This window comes from Centrocercus urophasianus, unplaced genomic scaffold, assembly GCF_019232065.1.
Source record: "Centrocercus urophasianus isolate 14NV4802_14NV808 unplaced genomic scaffold, USGS_Curo_1.0 seq_65, whole genome shotgun sequence".
Lineage (NCBI taxonomy): Eukaryota > Metazoa > Chordata > Aves > Galliformes > Phasianidae > Centrocercus > Centrocercus urophasianus.
The window spans coordinates 15,070-33,170 of NW_024885255.1; the positions used below are offsets into that span (position 1 = coordinate 15,070).

General features: G+C 54.3%; 1 protein-coding gene and 1 pseudogene across 1 annotated transcript in view; both read left to right on the forward strand.

The window, feature by feature from the left end:
• Window positions 1–6,681, forward strand: part of LOC122170225 (signaling lymphocytic activation molecule-like) — a 7,131-nt gene extending 450 nt beyond the window's left edge. Inside the window, 10 exon segments of the mRNA XM_042836921.1 lie at window positions 904–960; window positions 1,375–1,415; window positions 3,145–3,209; window positions 3,212–3,353; window positions 3,356–3,469; window positions 3,679–3,960; window positions 4,860–4,973; window positions 5,484–5,560; window positions 5,872–5,973; window positions 6,165–6,681. Coding sequence (XP_042692855.1) covers window positions 904–960; window positions 1,375–1,415; window positions 3,145–3,209; window positions 3,212–3,353; window positions 3,356–3,469; window positions 3,679–3,960; window positions 4,860–4,973; window positions 5,484–5,560; window positions 5,872–5,973; window positions 6,165–6,227 — 1,057 coding nt within the window. The 3' untranslated portion in view covers window positions 6,228–6,681.
• Window positions 6,682–8,735: 2,054 nt separating this feature from the next.
• Window positions 8,736–17,077, forward strand: LOC122170233 (annotated as a pseudogene).
• Window positions 17,078–18,101: the final 1,024 nt, after the last annotated feature.

Sequence of the window (18,101 nt, forward strand, 5' to 3'; positions counted from 1 at the left end):
CACCAATATCCCATCCATGTCCCATCCATGTCCCATGTCCCATCCACGCCCCAACCATGCTGCAATTGTGTCCCATCCATTTCACATCTATGTATCATCCATGTCCAATCCCTACTCCATCCACATCCCATCCCAGCCCCATCCTTGTCCCACCCATGCCCCATCCATGTCCTATCCTTGCTCCGTCCACATTCATCCATGTCTCATCTGTTTCCCATGCATGTTCCATCTACATCCTGACTCTCTTCCATCCACGTCCCACGCATCTCATCCACACCCCATCCCTGCTCCGTTCATATCCCGTATTTCTCCATCCCATCCATATTCCACCTATGTTTCACACATATCCCACCCCTGCTCTGTTCATATCCGATGTTTCTCCATCCATAACCCATCCCTCCTCCTTCAGCCAGGGAATGCCCACAGCAGTGAGGACAGCCCCTGTATGGGAGCTGTTGAATCATGGCCTGAACCTCTGATTGACCACCTGAGGCAAGCAATGATTCAGCCACAGGAGACAGACAAAGGCAATTCACCTGTGCTACTGGAAGGGGTAGAGCCTGGCTTCACCTCTCCTAGACCCCATTTAAGTGCTGACTGCCACTGAGCAAGAAGAATCTCTTCCTGGAGATTGCTCCTTGTGGGGAATGTTGTGAGCCTAAAGCATTGGTAAGCATTTTCCATTTATTGTCTTCCTGTTGCAATAATCTTACTTAGCCTAAGTTTCCTGGCTATTTCTTAATTGTAACATCTGTATATTCCATTGATTATACTGCCCCTATCCCCAGACCCCACCAGAGTTGGGGGGTTGGGTTTAAGCACTGCGGGAGCAAACTGGAGCCTCGCAGTGCTCAGGTTGAGGTTCTTGTGGGCTTTAAGGACCACCTGTGCTCCTGCTTGCAGCAAAGCCTTGGAGCTGAGGCTGCAGACTGGGACCACGCTGGATCCCGTGCACCTGGAGTGGGTTAATCCCCAAATATTCACTGTTTTTCCTACTGCGAGGTGTGGGCTGTGCTCGTGCCGCTTTCCTCCACCCCAGCCGATGCTGGGCAGCCCCGGGAGTCTGTTACCATACATAAAGTGAACTTGGTGCTGGCCGTTTCTTCTTCCCCAGTGAGTTAAGGGCCTGTGGCAGATGATGTACTTCTGAAGAAAGCTATAAATCGATGCTCTGGGCCCTTCATCGCTCTTCAGCGATGCGTTCAGAAGCGCTTTGAATACTTTCCACTCAAGACGGAATCATTCAGCCAAAAAAACAGGAAACGGCCCACAGCAGTGCCTCTGATCTGAGTACACCTGTTTTCATAATGAGCATGGCAGCAGATATTAACTCCACTCTAGCAGCAGCTCCGTGAGCTGAGGCACGGGCTGCAGAGCGTTGCTCTGGCTGTTCATCTCTTCTTGCTGGGTTTGGAGTATGTATATCTTATGTATATCTCATATCTGGTTGTATGTATATCTGTATGTATATCTCATATCTGGTTTGGATGGCTTGGGGGTCGGCAGGTATTAGAAATGGTGTGTTGTGGGCTGGGTGGGCAGGTGGATAAATGTAAATATTCATCTGGGAGACAAACGGCTCCTGACTCCACGTGGGATGTGTGGCGCATCCCTAATGTGCTCTATAGTCAGACTGAGGGAGGAGAGAATAAAAGGTGATGAATGAACAAAGGCAGTGATGGTTGGAGCATATATGTAGTGGTGAAATACTCTGCCATGGGTTTTCATGGGGTATCACTGATGCTTTGGGCTGGGGAGCAGGAGATGCAGGTCCTGGTGGATGTTCTCCAGGGGTCTCAGCTCTGGGTGCTGGTTGGTGGGGAGGTGGTACTTGAGCAACAGAACATCTATAGGAGCATCAGTGCGTGGGGAGGTGGGCTGAGCCCCGACCCTCTTTACAGTGCCATTCCTGGAGGCAACACGTGTCCCCATGTGCTGCTGCACCATCACCAGGCACGCAGTGAAAGGTCTGCCTGGCAAAGCAGCAGCGCGGGGCTGCCTCCTTTCTGTTGGCTCACAGTTACTAGAATACCTGCCCTCAAAATCCCCTTGGGTTTTTTCTGCCTGGACAGAACTCTGAAAGTCCCATGAATGCAATTCCTGATGCAGGGGCTGCTCTGGACCCTGCACTATGCCTACATTCCCCCAGCTGCTCCACAAGGTTGCTCCTGGCCTCTCATAACCTCCAGTCCCACATCCCAGCCATCTTCCCCCAGGGGGCATCTCCTCTCCCTGGGAGCTGCAGCTTACCAGGCTGAGGGCTTTGCTACCATGTTTCAAAAAAGGCTTTTCCATTCAGTAATTAATCAGGAGCTTAACCGCTGTGCTCCATGCCACTGAGAAAATGCAGCCTCCAGCTTCATGCTGGGCTTTGCTGCGTTCCTGTGCAATAGCAGCCACTCTGCATGGCTGGGTCGGCATCCCGGAGATGTAATTCACAGGGACAGCACTGAAGCTGCTGTATTTCACACCATGGAGGGAGAAAAAATAAGCAGTGGCAAGGACTTGTGCTGGGGGAGGGAAGCAGTTTCTGTGCGTTCAGTTGAGGATTTAGTGGATGTGTTGTAGTAAAAGCAGATAGGGATATTATCTGTGCCAAGATTATCCTGCTCTGTGTTCTTCCCTTCTGGGATGAGCCCTTGCTCCATTGGAAAGAAGAGGGCAGGAGACATGAGGGTGATGTGGCACAGTTCCTTTCCACGCTCTGTCGGTGAGCAGTGCTGGTGTCATCCCCACACTGTTTCCTATGAAAACAAGCCCACGGCTCACGGGGGCTGCAGGCAACTATGAATCACGGTCACAACCAGAGGCAACCCACGAGCAACCCAGGGCTGATTGGCGACCAAAGTGCTTTGGTGTGCACCAGGTACCACTGCCACTGGTGGTGCTCAGACACCCTCGGGGCACGCAGGGGTTGCTGGAGTGTGGGGCCACTGTCACTGGGGCAGGATGTGGTGCCCAACCCAGAGCTCAGGCTGAAAACACGATGAGGCACCTCAGCAGAGAGACGAGCAGATCATTGCATAGGGGTTGACATGAGATTACCAGGGCAATCCCAGCACTGTCCCCTGCTCATGCAGTTCTGTAACCAGAGGGGTCACAGCTCCTCCAGGCTCTTCCCACACATCTCTGCTCTCCTTCCAGGCTTAGGCTGTGGGATGATGGAGACAGCGCTTGGCAACCTGGGGAAGGCAACAGACCTGGGGATTCCCCCCCTTACTTCCAGAATCTCACCCAGCACTTTGGAACAGTCACATGGAAGAGGAGCATGGAAAACCCACTAAGCAAGGAATACTTGTGCACATACTACAGAGGTAACTACACCAACTACAAACTGGGACAGTTTCTCTTCCACCCAGCTTCTCACTGGAGATCCTCAGCACCCAATGGCTTGACCAGCAGCTCTGTGAATACTCTGTCACCATGGAAGCAGGGGAGAAAAACTGGCATATCCAGCTGGTGGCGTATGGTGAGACGCATTGCATTGATGGGATGGCGGGAGCGTTGGGCTGAGAGGTGGCGGTGAGCCCAAGACCCTTTTCCAGAACCTTCTAGTGAAGGCAGACCTCAGCCTCATTTCCAGAGCCTCTGGCAGGATTGGGACTGGAGCAGCACCTCCAGGTGATGGCAGGAGGGCTCGATAGGATTTCTCAGCCTTTATCCCTTCTCTCCATCCAGAGCCCGTGTCTGATCCCAGCATCCACATCCTCGACTGGATGCTGGCCAATGACAGCAGCACAGTCACTCTCAACTGCACAGCAGCACAAGGGGACAGCGTGTCCTGCAGCTGGGCCAGCTCTGAGGCCAGCACCTCATCGCTCTGCACCCACAATGGCAGCCTCCTACTGCTCTCCTCCGACCCCACCAACAGCACCCTGCCTCGCGCCTGCACTGCCAGCAACCCTGTCAACTGCTGCACCACCGCCCTCCACTCCTCCATCTGCAGATCCGAGGAGCGAGGTGAGCCCCCGGGGATGCAGCAGCCCTGGTTCCACTCTCTCCCCCACCTTCAGCCCCGTGGGGGATTTTTTCACACTGCTTTCTTCACCTCGAAGGAACCTTTGGCAGGAAAAGAAGCCACAGCACCTGTGTGGGCTGCATGGCCGTTCCCATAAGCGCTGAGCCGTGCTCGCTGCGCCCTGCTGCACCAGGCCCATTTGAAACGCATGAGATTTGCACACCAGGAGAGCTGGGGATGATGAGAACCTCAACTTCCCCCCAGGAGGCTCTTGAGGCCAAAATCATGCTCTCTGTCATTGGGTTTTTCTTGCCCTCCCTTGTGACGTGGGGACTTTTGCTGTGGCTGTGTGATGCAGTGGCTGCCCCTCACCCTGGGGACACAGCGGTGACACCACTTCTTTGTCCCCCACCCACGTGGGGCTCTCTCAATGCCTTGTGCCCAGCAAAGGTCCCCACATCATCTCTAGGTCTCACTAAAGAGGGGAAGATGCTGACACAAGGTGCTGCAAGGCGCATTTCCCAGCACTGGGTCCCTCCAAACCTTACACACGCAGGGACGCCCCTGTAACACTTACATGTGTGGCAGCCTCTGTCCCTTCAGGAGGACTGGAGGTGCAGAGCTCTGCCCCTGGGCTCCCCACAAAGCCTCCAGAGAAGTGTCAGAGCCTCATCCACCCCTCAGCGACATTTTTATGCTGGCCGTTGCGTTTTGAAGCTGACTACAGAGAGTTCAGCTCAAAAAAAAAAAGAAAAAAGAAAAAAGAAAAGCATTTCCTGCTCCTTGTTATCGTTCTCTGAAATCCTCAGCCCCATAAATAGGCACGAAGGTACGTGGAGGGGTGGGGTTAACCATGAGCTCTCTCTGCTGGATGCTGACCCTCGCTCTATCTGAGCCACAGGCAGCTGGAGGACAGGGATGCTGCTGCTGCTGCTGCTGGGGGTGGTGCTGCCCATAATGATCCTGATGGTGCTTGCCGGGGCCTTCACTGTGGCCTATGTGGCTGCAAACATGAGTGAGTGCAGGGCGTGAAGGTTTGGGGGTGACAGGAGCAGCTCACAGCTCCCCGAGGCTTGTGTTGGGTTACCCTGCTCCCATGGGTGGAAGGCTGAGTGGGTCCTGCTTCTTTTTAAGCATCGGGTAACAGACAGGAAGGAAAGCAGCTTTAAAAAAAAGAAGAAAAAAAAAAAAAAGACATAGATACCTGCTTTGCCTAGTATGTGACCTGAAGGGCTTTGTGCGGATGCTGCACTTCTGTGATGATATCACACAGCTTCAAGGAGAAACGTGTGATCTCAGCCCAAGCTCAAGAGAGCAACATCTCTGCAGAACGCCCTGGTGAGGGTGAACACTCTGAGCAGTGACAAATTCACCAAGCCAATGAGCCCGTAGCCAAACAGCTGCGTCAGGGTTGGATGCAACATGGGAAACCACTGGGAACCTCACAGGGGGAGGAGTATGGGGTCAGCAGGGGTCCTGCTGCTCCCCCCATCCCTGTGGTGACTTTGCTGTGTTCCTGGTGCAGGACAACCAAGGCAGCAGTTGCCTCTGGCTGAGAACAGCACAGTGCACATCATCTACTTTGAGGTGCAGCGGGTGGAGGTGAGTGAGCCCTGCAGGTGTGTCCTTGCAGCTCTATGGGTGGTGAGGTTGGAGCACAGGATGCCAATGCAGCCTTGCAACAGGGGACAGTGAGGTCATACCCACTCTGAAGTGGGTGGCTGTGGGCTCCCCAGCTGTCACCTGCAGCAGGGCTGCTTTACTCTGGGATTGTTCTGGGTGCTGCAATCTCCACAGCCCTCAGCATCCCAAGGTGGCTCTGGGGATAAACTGTATCAGGAGGCCTTGTAGTACTGGAGGAAGGGAAGATCAGCATGCTGGCTGCCATTGCTCGCTTTCTGCTCCCTGTACAGAAGCTGAAGTCCCCCTGCAGCCCCGCGGGCTCTGATCACCCCACCTGCACCACCACTTATGCTGCAGCCACTGGCACATCCCTGGCCCCCCACAGCTCTCAGGTAAGTGGAAAGGGGTTGAGGTGGGTCCCACACTGAGCACCCTGATCTGAGCACCTCGCTCACCCTCACTTTGCCTTGCAGAGCCCCAACACGGAGCCTGTGGCGTGATGCTGCCCATCAGCTGAGGCTCCCCGCGGGGCAGGACCCGGCTCCGCCACCGCACCCTGCATCCAAATCCCGCATCCCTGCAGGAGATTTTGCCCATCCCTGCGGAAATGGGACACGCTGCTCCCGGCCCCAAAGCATCGCGCTGATGATCGCTGGAGCAACGCGTATGGCCGAAGGAAGGAAAGAAAGCAAAGAGAGCAGCGCAGGGACAGGACGAGACAACAGCAGCGCTCGGAGGGACGAACTCGCCAGGGGGAGCCCATAGGGGACAACGTGGAGCGCCGAACTACAGAAGAAAAAGAAAACCAACGAATCAGAAGGTGCCCCTTGGGAGGTTTCGAGGTGTCACAGCGAGGAGCCCCCGCGGCTCTCCCAGCTCTCAAGGTGGCTGTGGGAAGCGCCGCATCGCTTTTCCATCCCCTAGGCCGGGTGTCCGGCTGAGTTTAGGGGTATGGGCAGCTCCGTGTGCCCACCATGTACAGCACCAGGACAAGGGGTGGTTCAGGGCTGTCGGCTCTTTCCTACTGTGCCGCTGCTGGGCTCGGGCAGCACGGCCGATCTCACTTGCTAGAGAAAATAAAGCTATGGGGAAATCTTTCAGGAAGGCTTGTGAAAGAGCATGCAAGGGTTGCAGCTGTGTAAGGCTCTGGGGGGAAAGATCTGCATTTCTGCACATCTCAAGCTTCCTCTTCCCATTACTTCAGCAAAAATCAGCTGAGCTGCTTTCTTGCGAGGTCTGCAAAGATGCTGCTTCCCCAGGAGCACATCCTCATTACTCCTTCTTTGCCTTGTCCTCCACCAGCATGGGACAAAGAAGGAGCTTCCCTTAAGGGCTTGGTAACTATTTCTGTCTTGAGCAATGATAACTTGCATGCACCCTGTGCTGAAGAAGTGCCTGCATTACCCCACAGGATGAGCTGATCACATCCACTGCTCCTGCTCACCCTCCCATGGCTCAGCACTGGGGAGAAGAGCAACAGCTGAGCCTGTTCCTTCAGCCCAGCAGAGGAATCATCACAAGTTTGAAGCCAGACATCCCCATCTGGCCTTGCACACTTCCCTCCAATTTTGATACGATGCCAGCGTCAGACCGCTTCCCAAAATAAGCCAAATTGGGGAAGTGGCTGCTGTGTTTCAGCTGACCCTCTGCTGTCCAGCCTGGCACAGCCATCCATGCCCCCAGCACCATGTGGGTCCTCCCTCTCCATCCCTTTACCCTGGGGAGTCTGCAGAGCTGTCCTGCTGCTGTAAGGACCACTGCCAGATGTGCTCACAGAGCTGTTTGTGCAAGTGGACAGCTTGGCTCTCATCTCCCTTACACTGCATACCCCAGTGATGGAGGTCCATGAGCACCAGCATGCTGCTGGGTGTGACACTGCTCACACACACGATCATGCCTTGTGTCACTGCTGCCACGCTCTGCCTGGAGGCTTCTCACCTTTGGTTTTCATTCCATGTGCCCTACAGGATTTTCTTGCACCTCAACCCTCTTTGCAATGGGAACATCAAGTTGAAGTGATGGGGGGAAGGAAATCCGTGGGTTAAGCTGCAATGCTCTCTTCTCTGGGCTTCAGGGACCAGCCTGAGCACAGCCAGAAGCAGAGCAGCCAGCACTGCAACCTGTGGGTTCTGCTTCGAAAGCTTTTGTACCTTCTGGATCAGGGCCTAAGATCACCAGGAACACCTGGAAACCCTCTGAGAAATAGAATTGAGCTTAAGCAGAAGGACCTGCAGGTGGGCAGTGAAACGCCTGCGAGGTGTGGTTAATGCAGAAACCCCCCAAGCACCCTATCACCGAAAAGGAGGCCCAGGGGAGACCTTATGACTCCCATTCTCTAAAAGGAGGATGTAGCGTGGATGGGGGTTGGTCTTTTCACCCAGAAAACAGCGATGAGATGATGGCAGGTGATGGCCTCAAGCTGCGCCAGCGGGAAGCCGCGGTGGCTGCCGTCCCTACGTGGAGATGGCAGCCACCAGGGGGACCATGCGCACCTCCGTCCATCGGTGCTCACCGGTGTTCTCAGCAAGGCAGAGAGCAGCTGGGAGCCGGGCTTCACCCAGATCTGGCCCCGAAATACACCGCTCCCCGTTGACTGCTCCGTTCTTTCCCAGCCTACCAAAAAGTGCACACACTATGGGAAGTTCTGTCACGCATCTCCTGCCAGCTTGCTGGGCTCAGAAGAATGCCATTATCACACACGCCTTCCTTAGGGATGGCATTTGGGGTGAGCCCAAATGGGGTTGGATGCAGAGGGTGGCATCAGAATGGACTTTAGGAACAATTCCTTCTCCAAAGGAGTGGTGATGCATTGGTCCAGGGGGGTGTCACCATCCTTTGAGTTTTCCCAGCACACTGGGGATGTGTTGGAGCTGGGCTGATGTGAGAGTTTTGTTTCTGATGATTCTGTCATACTCTCACTTCGTTTTGTCATTGCAAGCAGTGGTTCTTATATGAGCAGAGCACACCCAGCTATGCTGTGAGGTCAACTGGATGTATTTTGATGCCTGTTGCTCACCTTCCACCTCCAGTAAGCAAGCAGGGGTGCAATGTGTGCTTCCCTCGTGGATGGGAGGGAGGGTGGGATCCTGAAGCTAGGGTTGGTTTGGGAATACCCAGGAGAACAGAGTTCTGGCAGCACTGTCTCATGCAGAGCCATCAGCACACAGTGCAGTGCCTTCTGTGAGGACAGATGTTGTTTTTTAACTCATTATTAGGGCTTTGTTGTGCTGTCCCAAAGCAGTTGAGCAGATCCCAGATCTTGTCCTGATCCCACCGCAGATCCCACTGATGATGAGTGCCAGCTCCCAGCTCCAGCCTTGCCACCACGCTGCTGCTCTCTGCATCCTTCTGCAGCCCTCCTGTGTTGAGCTCGGGGTCTTTGCCCTGTTGCCACCCATGAGCTGCTTCAGAATTTTCAGTACCTCCAGCTCTCACGTTTTCATTATGGGGTATTTAGGTCTGGTTCTGAAAATGAAGCACAGCTTTCTGGCTGATTTCCAAGCTGCCACGAACACTGGGAAGATCTGTGTGTCTCGTTATGTCCTGGGCACAGTAAGTAAACCTGAGGGAAGTGCAGAAGGGAAAATCACATGAATTCCCAATCAGCATTGGAGAGCCAGGAGAGGTCCCTGAATCCTGCTGGGGTCCTGGCTTTGGCCAGGTGCTGGCTCATGATGGGGTTTGCTCCCCTGCAGGATGGAGATGCTCTTTGTAATCAGAAACCAATGCTTCATGTTGGGTCTGCAGCTGGCTGTGACACTTGCAGGGGCAACGGAGTGCAGCTGTGATGCTGGTGGTGACTCCATGCCCTTGTTATCAGCCTGGACAGGAAACTGAAGGACATGCATCATGCAGCAGCACTTCCATCCCTTCCATCCTTATCTCCCCCACCAACACTTCCCCATGGCCAGGGCAGCTTGTCCTTGGAGCCTTCACCAGGGAAGGGGTGTGGGCAAAACTGCCTTTGCTTGGCTTCAAAAATGAGCATTGGAGAGAGAACACCTCCCGGTGCCAAGATCCATTCTTCCCAAGCTGTAGGGGGGAAAGAAGCTCCACTCCAGGTTCAAGCAAGGCAGAGGGGATTTAAAATGGAAGTAGGAAAGATAACAGGACAGTGTCTTCTCCCTCCTCAGAAGAGGGAAGTGTCAAATTCCAGGAAGAGGCCACCTGCTTTCCACAGGTTCCTTTAGGTGAACTTGGCCATCTCATCTGCCATGAAGAGGGAACCTGCTCGACTTCTCCAAGCTGATTCCAATTCCTCCTTGCGCTTTTGCTTCACCCCTTGCATGTTCCTGGTGCAGCCACGTACTTAGGGGATGTGAAAGCACAAACAGCAAGAAGGGGCTCAGGGAACAAAGATCCATCCCCTAGGGTGGAGGGCTCCACAAGCAGCACCCTGGAGCCCTGCACCCCTCCTCTAGCCTCAGCTGGGTTTTTCTACTCAGCAATGGGATGGACGTAGCCGGGGCAGAGGGCAAGTCTGTCACATTCCACCTTCAGAACCTGATAGGACAATACTTGACCTGGAGCTTCCGTGATGAACCCCTATTGGTCATCAGATTGGGGGCATCTCCTAAACTCGTGTTTTCTGACAAATCCTTCGTGTTCTGCGTGGCCTTTCCCAACAACAGCAGCTCACCATCTAGCAGCTGAGGAGGAGTGGCACCTACTTAACAAAAAACGACGAGGTCAAAGTGAACTTCACCCTGCATGTGTACCGTGAGTGTTTTTTGCTTCTGGCCCCAGGCTGGAAGTGGGGTGGGGGAATTTGCTGACAGCCCCTTCACTTCTCACAGGTGGAGCTGCTGGAGCTGCTGGTGAGCTGCAAAGGGTGGAACTGCAATGCACTGTGGACCCCCCCAGGGGGCAGTTCCTTCTTTTGGAGCTACAAAGATCAGCCAGACAGACAGGGATCTGAGTGGTGGTGGTGGTGGTGGAGAGGCAGAAGAACCCTGCAGATCTGAAGCACCTGCACAGCACAGAACCCCATCAGCAGCTGCAACGCCACTGTCTTTCCCTCTGCCCTTTGTGCAGGTGAGAGCTCTCAAAGGATGCACACGTGGGGGATGCTGGGGATGTGCTGGGGATGTGCTGGGGACAGGACACATCCTGCAAAAGGTCCCCAGTCAGGGGCTTTATCGAAGCATTCATTTCTCTCCTCTCTTCCCTGTTCTCTCCCCCACCCCACCAGAAAGCACAGCCTGCATCCCTGCTCTGGCGAGCTGCCATCTGTTCTGCATCTGGTCCCCAAATGTCACAGGGTCCCCAAGGCACCACTGCCATTGCCATGCTGCCCCAAATCAATGCTGGAGACTGGGGAATCTGAGGCCGGAGCAGTTTACCTCTTCCTACAGCTGCTGGGGGATATCCAGTCTTTCTGAGCAGCTTCAGCATCATTTCACTCTTTTTGCCACTGGAAAATCAAGAGGGGAGGTCTGGGTTGCCCCACAACTGTCCCAGAGTGGAATGGGGGTGTGCAGCAGGGAGGCAGAGCTGGGGGGAGCAGTGGTGCAAGGTAGGAAGGGTTTAGCAGGGTTTGAAGCATCCCTGCTCTGATGTTGAGCAGAGGTGCTTTGGGATGTGCCTGGCATATCCCTTTGTCGTTACCAGGACCTCCTTCTCTTCCCAACAGCCACACAGTCATCATAGCAGGATTGATGATTGGACTGCTCTTACTCTTGGCTATCATCATTACCACTGTTAAATCAAAAGGTAAGGTGCAGGTCCACAGCTCCCTGCCTGGCAGTGTGTGGGCTGCTGCTAACAGGAGCCCCGTGTCACTTCTCCCCAGGCAGGAGCAGCCATGACCTATCTGGTTCCTGCAGCTCCAAGAGCAGGCAGGATTCCTGTCTCCCTCAGCCTCCATCCTTGTTTATTCTTGAGATCTGGAGGAAAACCATCCATCACCACACCTTGGGAGTGTAGTTGTTCCCAGAGCTCCAGATGCTTTCACCCTTTTTGTCCTTGTGATCCCAATGTTGGTTCCTAGTCGTGCTTGGGCTTGCAAGCCCCCAGTGTTCCCTGTGCCTTCACCCTGCATGCACAGTGACAGGGAAAGTTGCCTATGGTCCTTTTTTGGTGACCTTTGTGCCCTCCCCATGAGGAGGCACAAAGACCATGAGGGCATCTCCAAAGCTTGAAGGACTCTGGAGACAGGAGGGATCCAGGCAGGGTGCAGAGAAGTCGAGCAGCAAGATGGCTGTGCCCCATCCAGAAAGAGAAATGAGCCCCTGCAGCACCTGCCCAAACTGAGCATCCCCTGCCTGCAACAGCTGCCCAAAACTCATGCTGCCTGGATTCCTTGCTTTTGGGGGCTTTGCAGAAACCTTTGCATCAGTTCCGCCAGATGCTGAGGCTCAGGGTCCACATCCAGCACTGAACTGGGTGCTGTTCAATCCTACGGGACCAACTGTTGTTTCCACCTCCCTGGCATCCAGGGCTGTTCAGTGGTGGATGCGCCACGCACATCACTGCCACAGCTGCGTGCTGATTCTAAGAAGGGATCTCGTGGACCTCTGTAATGTGCATGTTTTGTTCTTTCCATGAGCTGAAATAGAGCTGATGTAAGCAGGGGAGCTCCTGCATGAATGGGGTGTGCAGGCACATCCAGCACCTGGAGCAAGGGTTTCTCCTTGGCTGTTCTTTGGGGCCCAGCCCTTCCGTGGCAAACAGCAAAACGCTGCACAAACAGAAGTCCATGTGGTTGTTTCAGATGATAGAAACTGAAAATCTGACCCCAAACCCCAAATACAGGATGTAAACCCACTCTCCTTCTCTGTTTGATGTGCTGACACCCATGTTTTCTGAAATGGTACTTAAAATGGAGAAGAAAAGGCATGAAAGCAGCCGTGGATCCTGCACGAAAATAAAAAGCTGATTGTCATGGCAAGTTGCTTTAGCTGCCTTTGGCTGAAGGTGCATGGTTGTGGTTTTGAATGGGATCCCTGCAGCCCTCAGCGAGGAGAATCCCAGTGGTGCAGCAGTGATGCTGCTGCCAGCACTGGGGCTGCCCCCCTAACTGTGTGTCTTTGCAGGGGCTGCAGCAGAGTACATGACGGTGTATGCTGAGGTGGGTGCTGTTCAGCAGGTGAGTCCATCCCTGTCCTTTTTGTGCGTGGCAGGATGGTTCTGCACTGCCCCGGGGTGGGGACAGCACAGGGGATGTGTGGTGGGGACACAGAGGAAGGACAGCCCCAACTTCAATTGCTGCTTCCTCCTGGAAACTCAATGGGGGACAGCCTCAGCCACCTGCCTGCGCTTCCCCTGTGCCACCAGGGACCACCGGGGATGTGCTCCTTCCCACTGAGCTCAGGGGGCCTAGAGTCATGGTGCTGTGCCCATTCTGTGCCCTGAAAACATTTAAATAACATTTTCCACAGATGCACGCATGGAATTTCCCTCAGGCACGGAAAGGTGACCCAAAGAAGTCGTCAGCCTCAGGGGTGGAGACCTTCAAAACCATTTATGCCACCGTTCAAGACATAGCCCAGGGTGGGTTGATGCTCGTGGGCATCTCTGGGTGCTGAAACCCTGAGACCCCGTGGCTGGGCCACAGTTGGATGGAGCAGCTCATCCCATAGCAGCATCACAGTGCCTTGATGCAGAGAGGCATGGGATGGCACAGCTCCCAGGAGCCAAAGCAAAGCTTTGTCTGTTTGCAGTTGCAGACAGATGATTAGAAGATGAGCAGCAGCACGCTGGGGTGCTGGGAGCAAGAGAAAAGCCTTTATTTGATGGTCTTTGAGCTGCATCCCATGGCACAGCCCTGCAGTGCCCACAATGCCTGCTGAGAGCATGGATCTGCTCCCTGCCGCTGGGAAGCCGTCCCCAACACGGACACAGTGCTCATCTGGGACAAGAGATCTGATGCTGTGTTGCCATCTGGGTGAGATTTGGGATCCTATATCTGTGTTCTGTGGCCACACCAGGGGTCATGGACCAAAGCTGTGGCTGCACACCCAGCTCTGCCCTGCAGAGATGTTGCTCCTGGGATGCTCCTGCAGCCAGAAGCCTCAGCAGAGGCTGTGCAGAGGGACAGGAAGGTTCATTGAGACTCTTCAGCCACATTTTGTTTTTAATTTTTTTTTTTTTTTTGCTTTTTAACTTGCTGAATATTTTACTGCTTCGGTTACTGAGCAAAGAAAGTAAAAATAACACTTTGCAAAATGTGGTAGAAAACCAAGTGTGAGCTCACCTCTGCCGTGCACTGAGTTTCCACAGCACCGCTTGCAGCGACCTCACAGCCCCCATTGCTACACCCAGCATTGCTCTGTGCTGCAGTTCAGCTATGTGTGGTCCTGCAGGAGATGGTGCAAGGCTGCACTGGGAGGGAGGGGGTTCAATCTCAGAGGAAAACGTGACAGGGAATGTGGCCTGGTGCCATTCTGCACAACTCCTTTTATATACTGGTATGTGAAGCACTGGAGCTTTGTTGCAAGCAGCTCTGAAGCACCCCCCCCCCCCCCCCCCGAGCAGCCCCCCAGCCTTTAGATCCTGCATGGGGAGCACAGCTGGGGCTGCTCCTGAGCAATGGCTGGGCTGCAAGGGGGGAATGTGTTGCTTTGCATTGTCCCAGTGCCCCTCGACATCCATTTCCAGACGGACACATCTTCCCACGTGCTGCTTCCCCCGCTCTTTGTCTTGTCTGCACGGATACTGAATAATTCAGGGATGGAACCAGAGATCCTTTGAAGTGCCTGGCACAGGAGAGCCCTCTAGGAACTGCCAGAATAGAAATGCAAGACACATCTGAGCTCCATTTCTTTCTGCTTCTTCTTTTTTTTTTTTTTTTTTGATGAAAAGCATCTTATTGACAAACCCACGGTGCATTTTCTGCATTTTCACAGCATGGTCATACATGGTTCATTTTTCTGTTTCTTGGATTCGTACCCATCAATTAAAAACAGATTTAATGCTCTGTGGATCATGTGTTTATCCAAAGGGTTCATCTGTGTGGTACCAAATCTGTCCCAGCCCTCTGCTGCAGGATGGGGCTGTGCACAATGTAGTGGCACCGAGGCATCGCCACCTCCATTGCCCTCTCTCCATTGCCCCATCACAGCTCCAGAAATGCCCCCGGGGATAATTTTAGGCCATGAATCACCACGTGATGTTGACAACACCTTCATGATCACAAGAAGCCGTTGGCAGAAAAGGGGAAGGAAGGCACTGCGGGGCCACAGGGGAGGGGCTCTCAGGAAAGGATGGAGGCGAAAGGAGCGGGGCTCGGGGGACTCTTCCTTGCTGTGCTCTGTGTGGGTGTTGGTGAGTGAGATTGGGGGTCGGGGGCTGCTCCAAAACCCAAGGTGAGGTGGGAAGAGGAAGAGGAGGAAGTGGGAAAAGAGTGGGTGGTGTGGTGTGAAGGCAGCAGGTGTGACGCCCGGCACGCAGAGCGACGCTGCAAAGCCAGGCTCCAGGAAGCCAAACTGCGAGCTCAATCTTTGCTTTTGCCCTATGCACATCTCCGGGGCTCTCTGCATGCTCCCATGCTGTCCTGGCCCTATTGCACACCAGAGTGCAGCCATCCCCACTAACAGCTTTCCTGCCTCCAGTGGCTGCGTCACCGTGAGCGCATGGCCACGATGTCCCCACTGCTGCAATGTGTCACTGGGCACGCTCAGCCTGCTGGGAAACATCCTGCACACCCCGGCCAGAGGTGTAAAGCCTTGCGGTACAACTACCCTCACACTTTCCCTGCCAGCACAATGCTGGTGGCTCCAAAAATCCCCCGGTGTCATTTCCCCACTATGCACAGCCCCCACTGCAGTGCTGCTCTCATTAGCACCTTCTTCGTTAGCGAGCAGTTGGGAGATTTGAATCGCTCTTACCCGCGAGCTCCTGACATTTGAAAGCTCAGTGTTGGTGTTGCTGAGGCTATTCAGCCCTAATGTGAATTAATGAACTTTGTTCTTAGCACTCGCCCTCAAGGGAGAAGATCAGGGGGACAACAACATCACTCGGCACAGCGATATCTCGGAGGCTACGGGAGCTCCCACCACAGCCACCAGGGATGTGAGTGGGCTGACAACGAGACCAGTGGGCTTCCCCAGCCCCTCTGATGCTGGGAACCTCACCACCATCACTGTGCCACAGCAAGCAGATGCCCCAGGGAACCAAACCCGTGAGTCTCATGAAGAGGAGACGTGGCTAAGGGATGCACCACTGCCCTGGAGGGTCCTGCAGGCCCCAGAGATACTGGTGCTCTGTTTTGGGCAAGGAGCCCTCAGCTCTTGTCTCTTCCCATAGGAAATGAATCGGGCTTCCCCATCAGGTATTGGTCCCCCATCATTTTTGTGGTCTTTGCTCTGCTCGTGCTCTTCTTCACCTACCGCAGGACCAAAGGCGACGGTGAGTTGCTGTGCTGGGGTACCAGCACCACCCAGCCTCCACAGGAAAGGGTGTTGGCAACCTCAGAGCACCCAAGAGCATCACAGAAATGCTGCAAAGCACCACCTCTCCTTGCACGGCTCAGTTCTGCTCAGTTTGGCACCTTTTGGGCCACCCTGGGCCAGCTTCGGTCTCAACACAGAGCCAAGCAAACCCCAAACTTTCCCAGCTCATCTCAGAAGGAGCTGCCTGGCTTTTCAGATCTTTTTCAGCCTCCTTATTGTAACATGTGTCTGCCCTCTCCCACAGGGTCACAAGAGCCAACCACCTCCATCAGTGACTTTTCAGGTGAGATTTTTCAGCTGCTTTCTTGCTGGACCATCCTTTATTCACTCCTACTGCTTGGATTCACCTCCACTCATTGCATTGCAGATGAAGCCACCCCAGAAAACGACACAGCTTTGATTGCTCCTCCTGCCCAGGTGGGGCTGCTCCCCAGCTGCTCTTCCTGATCCCCCCCCCTCTTCCCAGTACTTGCTTTGGACAAGCTGCATTCTGTGCCTCAGCTTCCCCTCTGCGGTGTGCAGGGATGAAGATGCTCAGCACTTTGTGCTGTTGTCCCTCTCTTGCAGAAGAGATCAGACAACCCTCTGCCCCAGGAGCAGAGCAAAACCACCCCCTGCCAGCCAGACCCCCCCTCAGAACAGCCTTCCCAGGTATTTCACCCCATCCCTGATGCCATCAGCCCAGAGCTTCGGGGCACAACCTTGGGTGCACCCAAAGCATTGTGCACGGGGGGTTTCAGATACTCTCAAAGTGTTCCAGGGCTTGTGTCCCGCTCAGCACCTCCTTTTGCTTCTCAGCAGCCCACAGATCCCACCACTGTAGGCAGTTCCCTCTGCTCTGGGGTTCCTGTTGATGACTGAAGGTGAAGCAGGGGAACCAGAAGCTTTTGGACACCCTGAAGGAGCACGAGGCCACTCCAGAGGGACAAACTGTGCCAACACACCTGGGCAGAAGACAGATGGATGCTAGAGGATGTGAGCATCACACACCACCTTGGTCCAGCCGAAGGATGCTCCGATGCACGGCCACCTCACTGCAAAATGAGGACCTGTGTGGGACACGTGTACATTTACTGCACCCAAGGATAGGTCACAGTGGAACCAATAAAGCAACCTTTTGCCCCAGAAACCCTGGGTGGATTTTCTGCACCCTGTGCATCAAGCTGTCGTTTACTCCCACGTGGCCCAGCACACAGGAGGAGTGGGGGCAGCTAAGGACTTACACACAGAGAAAAGGAGTATGGTTGGAAATGCTGGTGCTAAATTACTCATCTGGGGGAGAAATCATGCAGCCCCGTCTGCCTCTTACTCTGCTCCCTCCAGGCACAGCAAAGTGCAACGTGCAGGCCCCCAAGGTGATGCTGGTGGGGGCTGAGAGTGGGGACTCAAAAAGCACTGAAAAAAACAGCAAAGGGACCACCAGCATCCCCTCCCAGTGACACGGGTGGAGGTGCAGGTGGGTGCTGAGCTGTGGGTGTTGTGCACATCTGCTGCTTGCATGCAGCAGGGTTTGCAGGCTGTGGGGTGGGAAACACACAGGTCCCAAAGGCTTTGGGTATTTCTTCAGCCCTCTGCTTGTGCTCTGCTCACCCCGAGCCCTTGGCCCTGGAAAAGCTCAAAATCCCCATCATCATCTCCAAATCGTTGGTCACATAATCCTCAAAATTTGGCTCCACAAAACTCCAAACCCACAGCTCCATAAAGCAAAAGACTGGTCCCATAAACTGCAAGCCCACAGCTCCATAAATCCCAGTTACATCCCCCAGAAACCCTGACCTTGGCATCATAAATCCCCAACCATTGGCCACGCAAACCCCAAATCCTCGCTACCCCCATCCCCAAACGTTTGGTCCCATAAATCCCCAATCATGGCCTCATCAAACCCAACATTTTGTCTATACAACCCCCAAACCCACAGCTCCATGAGCCACCAAATCCTTGCCTCCATAAACACCAAGAGCACGGCCCCATAAACCCAAACACTTGGCTCCATTGACCTCAAACCCTTGGCCGTGGCAGCCTTAGACCCTGGGCTCCACAAACCCTAAATCCTTTCTCCCACACACTCCAAACATCAGCCCCACAAACCCATGTCCCATAGCTTGCAGGGCAGGATGCCATCCCCCCCC